This window comes from Scomber japonicus, chromosome 12 (assembly GCF_027409825.1).
Source record: "Scomber japonicus isolate fScoJap1 chromosome 12, fScoJap1.pri, whole genome shotgun sequence".
Classification (NCBI taxonomy): Eukaryota; Metazoa; Chordata; class Actinopteri; order Scombriformes; family Scombridae; genus Scomber; species Scomber japonicus.
The window spans coordinates 30,344,494-30,351,993 of record NC_070589.1 but is presented as its reverse complement, the minus strand read 5'-3'; the positions used below and the strand labels follow the sequence as shown (position 1 = coordinate 30,351,993).

The 7,500-nt window shown below is 44.9% G+C and overlaps 1 protein-coding gene across 1 annotated transcript in view; it reads left to right on the top strand.

Moving 5' to 3' along the window:
- Nucleotides 1-4,467, top strand: part of LOC128369740 (extended synaptotagmin-2-A-like) — a 77,876-nt gene extending 73,409 nt beyond the window's left edge. The window contains exons 8-9 of the mRNA XM_053330817.1: nt 3,726-3,846; nt 4,264-4,467. Of these exons, the coding sequence (XP_053186792.1) occupies nt 3,726-3,846; nt 4,264-4,467 (325 nt within the window). The remainder of the gene's footprint in view (nt 1-3,725; nt 3,847-4,263) is intronic.
- Nucleotides 4,468-7,500: the final 3,033 nt, after the last annotated feature.

Genomic DNA, 7,500 nt, shown 5'->3' with positions numbered 1-7,500 from the left:
TAGCTTCATCCTGCCTTTTAAACGCTCGGCTTGCAAAGTTCTCTCCACCTCCTCCCTGTGAGTGAGAGGCAGATTATTTGCACATGACCACAAACAGACATCCATCACGAGCTTCATATTGATTTATCCGCTCTCATATCCTGGATGAGAGAGAGAGAGAGAGAGAGAGAGAGAGAGAGAGAGAGAGAGAGAGAGAGAGAGAGAGAGAGAGAGAGAGAGAGAGAGAGAGAGAGAGAGAGAGGGAGAGAGAGAGAGAGAGAGAGAGAGAGAGAGAGAGAGAGAGAGAGGAGAGAGAGAGAGAGAGAGAGAGAGAGAGAGAGAGAGGAGAGAGGAGAGAGAGAGAGAGAGAGAGAGAGAGAGACAGAGAGAGAGGACACGCTGGCTGTCGAGGATCTGATGACAGGCTTCATTCATCCATGTATTTAAGAAGTTCGAGTCAAAGAAGGAAGGGAGGAAGAAGGAAGGATGGAAAGGAGGAAGGAAGGAAATGAGGATGGAAGGAAAAGAAGAAGGAAGGGAGGAGGAAAGAAGGAAGGGAGGGAGGAGGAAAGAAGGGAGGAAGGAAATGAAGGAAGTAAGGAACTCCTTACTCCTTTCTTTCCTACCTCCCTTCCTTCCTTCCTCCTTTCCTTCCGCCCTTCCTTCTCTCCTTACTTACTTCCTCTCCTCCTCCTTCCTTCCTTCCTTCTTCTTTTCCTCCCTCCATCCTTACTCCTTTCGTTCCTCATTCCTTCTTCTCCTCCCTCCATCCTTAATCCTTTCCCATCCTCATTCCTTCCTCTCCTCCCTCCCTTCCTCCTTACTCCTTCATTCCTTCCTTCCTTCCTTCCTTCCTTCTTCCTTCCTTCCTCTGTTCCTCCTTCCTTCCTTCCTTCCTTCTTCTTTTCCTCCCTCCATCCTTACTCCTTTCCTTCCTCATTCCTTCCTCTCCACCCTCCCTCCTTCCTTCCTTCCTCATTCCTTCTTTCCTCATTCCTTCTTTCCTCCTTCCTCCTTTTCTTCCTCATTCCTTCTTTCCTTCCTCTTTACTCCTGTCCTTCCTTGACCTGAGGACAGCAGGAGGGTTAAAAGACTCAAAAGATGGTGATTAATTTCCTTTTAATCAACTAATTGATGAATGGACTAATCATTGCAGCTTTAAATCAAACCAAAGCTGAAGTGACTTGCATGAAAACATAATTATCTACCAGAATACAACATTTAAATTAACTTGTTAGTGTTTCCTGCTCTTTCTGGTTTGTGTTGAGAAGGAATCAGTTAGAAAAAAAGGGTGATTTGTGTGCTCTTGGTGTGGGGATACAAATAAAACCCTGATATATGCAAGGCTGATTTATTTATATAGCACATTTAAACAACACAGCAAATCAAAGTGCTTTACATAAAAAACATAAAATGCATCAAGGCAGGATATAAAAGTGACACACGGCAAAATAAAAAGAGATTTATGTACGGTTTAAAGCAGAGGTGTCAAACTCATTTTCATTTAAGGGCCACATACAGACCAATTTGATCTCATGTGGGCCGGATCATTAAAAAGATGGAGGGAAAGAAGGAAGGAAGGAAGGAAATAAGAAGGGAAGGTAGGAAATAAGAAAGGAAGGAAGGAAGAAAGGTAGGAATGACAGACAGTGAAGGACGGACAGACAGAAGGGAGGGAGGAAGGAAGGAAAGGATGGAAGGAAGGAAGGGAGGGAGGGAGGAAGGACAGAAGGAAGAAAGGGGGGAAGGACAGACAGAAGGGAGGAAGGCAGGAAGGAAAGGATGGAAGGAAGGAAGGGAGGGAGGGAGGAAGGACAGATGTAAGGAAGGACAGAAGGAAGAAAGGGAGGAAGGACAGACAGAAGGGAGGAAGGAAGGAAGGAAAGGATGGAAGGAAGGAAGGGAGGAAGGGAGGGAGGGTGGAAGGACAGACAGACGGGAGGGAGGAAGGAAGGAAGAAAGGGAGGAAGGACAGACAGTGAAGGACGGACAGACAGAAGGGAGGGAGGAAGGAAGGAAGAAAGGGAGGAACGACAGACAGAAGGGAGGAAGGAAGGAAGGAAAGGATGGAAGGAAGGGAGTAAGGAAGGAAGAACAGAAGGAAGAAAGGGAGGAAGGACAGACAGAAGGGAGGGAGGAAGGAAGGCAAGGATGGAAGGAAGGGAGGAAGGAAGGGAAGGAGGGAGGAAGGACAGATGTAAGGAAGGACAGAAGGAAGGAACGAAGAAAGGAAAAAGGGAAGGTAGGAAGGAAGGACAAGAACACAGGATGGAAAGTGGGCCGGATCACACCCCTCGGTGGGCCGTACTTGGCCCTCGGGCCGCATGTTTGACACCCCTGGTTTAAAGTGTTAAATTGGAAATAAAATAAACTTTAAAACGTCTCTCAACAGCAGCACGATGATCACACTCTGTAGAAATGTCATATATTTACGGCTGGGAGGTGTCAGTTTGGTGGGACATGTTTAGATAAGACACACACACACACACACACACACACACACACACACACACACAGAGTTTAGTGTCATATTAACATACATGCTGCTGGTTTCCTGTTGGGATCAGTGAAGAAGCCTCGACGCTCGTCTGTCAAGCTGTTAATCAACATGTGAATCTAATAATAACAGATGCTGGAACTGGAGAAGAGTTTACTTTGTGTGTTTGTCTGTATGTGTGTGTGTGTGTGTGTGTGTGTGTGTGTGTGTGTGTGTGTGTGTGTGTGTGTGTGTGTGTGTGTGTGTGTGTGTGTGTGTGTGTGTGTTTGAACATGTGCAAGGCCAGGCTGCAGACTGACTGACAGCTGCAGATGTGTCTCAGTGCAGTGTGAGTCTGCAGAGAGGATATGAATGAGAAATATGGTGGAAAACATTATTGAGATATTTTCTGATATTAATACATTTCACATTATGGCTTAAAGTCTGTGTAAAGTAAGAATAAATATGTGTTCTGAGTTTGACATACCACAGAAAAGTGTGTTGTTAACCACCTTGCCAAATTTGAATGATTAAAAAAAGTCACCAAATATATGAAATTAGGCTTCAAAGTTGTTTAAAAATCAGTCAAACGCTGTGGGCGTGGCCGCCGAGTCCGCTGAAGCCCCGCCCCCTACCACGTGTCACCTGTCAAACAAAGTCACCACCTCTACCAGAAACATGGACGCTACGTCTGAGAGCTTTCTGCAGCTAGCTCGTCGGTTAGCTCAACGGCTAACTCGACGGTTAGCTCAGCGGCTAACTCGACCAACACTACTCAACTCGACGGTTAACTCGACGGTTAGCTCAGCGGCTAACTCGACCAACACTACTCAACTCGACGGTTAGCTCAGCGGCTAACTCGACCAACACTACTCAACTCGACGGTTAGCTCAGCGGCTAACTCGACCAACACTACTCAACTCGACGGCTAACTCGACTGTTAGCTCGGCGGCTAATTCAACGGCTGGCTCGGCGGCTAACTCGGCTGGTAGCTCGGCGGCTAACCCGGCGGTTGGCTCAGCTACTAGCTCGGCGGCTAACTCAGCTAACTAGCTAACTGTAGACTGTAGTAGTAGTAGTGTGTGCTGAATGTATTTATACCTCTACAGCAGCAGGGGCGGGTTTATGCCCCACTAAGTCCTGAACACAGAAATCTTCATCTTCTATGTTTCAATGTTGTTAGTATGAACAGGAGGAATGATTTCAGTGTTCATATCAATACTTATTCTCCCTCTTTCTTCTTCCTCTCTTCTTCCTGTCTGTGTTTTAGTGGTTTGTGTGACAACATCATCCAGGATATCATCTACAGCTACCTGGTCCTGCCGAACCGCATCACCATCCCTCTAGTGGGAGAAGCTCAGCTGGCTAACCTCCGCTTCCCAGTGCCAAAGGTAACACACACACACACACACACACACACACACACACACACACACACACACACACACACACACAGATATAACAGCTTATAGTGAAACATTAAAGGAACAATTATAGATCATTAATTGACTCTCATATACTGTTCACTGTCAAATTTGACCCATTAGAAAGCAGTAAATAAACTCTAAGCACTTCTTACTTTTAACCTGAAATTTGACAACTTTGGAAAATAAGTTTTTGACCCATATTTATTCAAAAATGTAAAATAAATACTGTTGCATTCTGTATTAGGGCTAGGCAATAAATCAACATAATATTGATATCATGATATTTTATAGATATCGTCATGGAATAAGTGTCTTTTCCTTATTATCTGTGATGACGTATTTGAGTCTTTTCTTCCTCTTCCTCTCCCTCGTCTTCCTCAGGCCGTCCTGCGGATCCACTTCCTGGAGGCTCAGGATCTGCTGGGTAAAGACAAGTTTCTGGGCGGACTCATCAAAGGCAAGTCGGACCCGTACGGAGTCATCCAGGTCGGCACGCAGATCTTCCAGAGCAAAGTCATCCACGAGACCGTCCACCCCAAATGGAACGAGGTGTACGAGGTGAGCAGCACCGAGATCAACATTTAACCCTCCTGTTGTGTTTGAATCAAGGGAGGAAGGGAGTAAAGGAAAGAAGGCAGGGAGGGGGGAAGGAAGGAAGGAAGGAGAGAGAAAGTAAGGAACGACAGAAGGAAGAAAGGGGGATGGAGGACGGAAGGAAGGAAGGGAGGAAAGGAAATAAGGAAGGGAGGAAGGAAGGGATGGAGGAAAGAAGTAAGGAAGGAAGGAAGGTAGGAGGGAGTGAGGGAGGGAGGAAAGAAAGGTAGAAGGGAGGGAGGAAAGAAGGACAGAGGAAAGAAGGAAGGAAGTAAGGACAGAGGAAAGAAGGTAGCGGGGAGGAAGGACAAGAGAAGGAAGAAAGGGAGATGGAGGAAGGGAAGAAAGAGAAGAGAGGAAAGAAGGAGAGAAGGAGAGAGGAAGCACAGATGGAAGGAAGGAAGGAAGGAAGGAAGGAAGGAGAAAGTAAGGAACGACAGAAGGAAGAAATGGGGATGGAGGACGGAAGGAAGGAAGGGAGGAAAAGGGAAATAAGGAAGGGAGGAAGGAAGGATGGAGGAAAAAGGAAGGAAGGAAGGTACGAGGGAGTGAGGGAGGGAGGAAAGAAGGACAGAGGAAAGAAGGTAGAAGGGAGGGAGGAAAGAAGGACAGAGGAAAGAAGGAAGGAAGTAAGGACAGAGGAAAGAAGGTAGGGGGGAGGAAGGACAAAAGAAGGAAGAAAGGGAGATGGAGGAAGGGAAGAAAGAGAAGAAGGAAAGAAGGAGAGAAGGAGAGAGGAAGCACAGATGGAAGGAAGGAAGGAAGGAAGGAGAAAGTAAGGAACGACAGAAGGAAGAAAGGGGGATGGAGGACGGACGGAAGGAAGGAAGGGAGGAAAGGAAATAAGGAAGGGAGGAAGGAAGGATGGAGGAAAGAAGTAAGGAAGGAAGGTAGGAGGGAGTGAGGGAGGGAGGAAAGAAGGTAGAAGGGAGGGAGGAAAGAAGGACAGAGGAAAGAAGGAAGGAAGTAAGGACAGAGGAAAGAAGGTAGGGGGGAGGAAGGACAAAAGAAGGAAGAAAGGGAGATGGAGGAAGGGAAGAAAGAGAAGAAGGAAAGAAGGAGAGAAGGAGAGAGGAAGCACAGATGGAAGGAAGGAAGGAAGGAAGGAAGGAGAAAGTAAGGAACGACAGAAGGAAGAAAGGGGGATGGAGGACGGACGGAAGGAAGGAAGGGAGGAAAGGAAATGAGGAAGGGAGGAAGGAAGGATGGAGGAAAGAAGTAAGGAAGGAAGGTAGGAGGGAGTGAGGGAGGGAGGAAAGAAGGTAGAAGGGAGGGAGGAAAGAAGGACAGAGGAAAGGAGGAAGGAAGTAAGGACAGAGGAAAGAAGGTAGGGGGGAGGAAGGACAAAAGAAGGAAGAAAGGGAGATGGAGGAAGGGAAGAAAGAGAAGAAGGAAAGAAGGAGAGAAGGAGAGAGGAAGCACAGATGGAAGGAAGGAAGGAAGGAACAGTCAAAACAGATGGGTCAATTTGACCCGGGAGGACGACAGGAAGGTTAAACTCATATAATGACATAATTTTTATTTATTTTATGTCACTTTGGCCTCATGCATGAAAAGTGTTCAGTCAATTTTTTTCTATACTTAGATAATAAAATAATTATAATAATAAAATAATAATAATAATAATAATATAATATAATAGAGAGTATAATCATCTTTGTCTTGAATCTGTCACTATATATTTGACATTTAATTATGTTTATTGTCATTTTTTATTGTTTATTTTGTCACTTATTTGAGGTTATATATATATTGTGTTGTTTTATTTATTTTATTTCACCTAGTAGTAAAGCCAATAGTAGATATAGCAAATAAATATATAGCTCAAGTTTCCTCCAAGCATGCAGAGATTTTTAATAATCCCAAAAATAGAGATTATAATCATTTTAAGCTTGAATTTATGAAGCAAGAATCCCTGAAAACTACATTTTGGTTTCTTAATACTAATCCAAAGATAAATCACTATGTCACTATATCTGACATTTAATTATGTTTATTATATATATTATTTTTTTATTGTTTAATTTGTCACCAGAAATTAAAGCAGTGAGTATTTTCACATTTTTTTGGTTGAAACTTCCTTCCTTTCCTTCCTCCCTGCCTTCTTTCTTCCCTTCCTCTTTTCCTTTCTCCCTCCCTCGTTCCTTATTTCCTCCATCCTTCCTTCCTTCCTTTCCTTACTTCCATCTGTTCTTCCTCCCTCCCTCCTTCTTTCCTCCCTTCCTTCTTTCCTTCCTCCATCCCCCTTTCTTCTTCCTTCCTTCCTTCTTTCTTCCCTTCCTCCCTCCCTCTTTCTCTCTTTCTTTCCTCCCCCCTACCTTCCTTCCTTCCTTTTTCCTTCCTTCCTTCCTCCTTCCTTCCTTCCTTCCTTCCTTTCCTTCCTCCCTGCCTTCTTTCTTCCCTTCCTCTTTTCCTTTCTCCCTCCCTCGTTCCTTATTTCCTCCATCCTTCCTTCCTTCCTTTCCTTACTTCCATCTGTTCTTCCTCCCTCCCTCCTTCTCTCCTCCCTTCCTTCTTTCCTTCCTCCATCATCCTTTCTTCTTCCTTCCTTCCTTCTTTCTTCCCTTCCTCCCTCCCTCTTTCTCTCTTTCTTTCCTCCCCCCTACCTTCCTTCCTTCCTTTTTTCTTCCTTCCCTCCTTCCTTCCTCCCCCCTACCTTCCTTCCTTCCTTTTTTCTTCCTTCCTTCCTTCCTTCCTTCCTTCCTTCCTTCTTTCTTCCCTTCCTCCCTCCCTCTTTCTCTCTTTCTTTCCTCCCCCCTACCTTCCTTCCTTCCTTTTTTCTTCCTTCCTTCCTTCCTTCCTTCCTTCCTTCCTTCCTTCCTTCCTTCCGTCCTTCCTTTCAATGAGTGTCCTATAAAGGGTTAATGAGCGACCGTGTTTATTCTCAATTCTTTATTTAACAGGATAACGGATGACATACAGATGATTACAGACAGATTTAAGGCTGCAGCTAAAATATTAAATGTTAATTAAAATGTTTTATTTAATGTAACAACATAAAGAAGCCCAGTATGGCAGCATGTG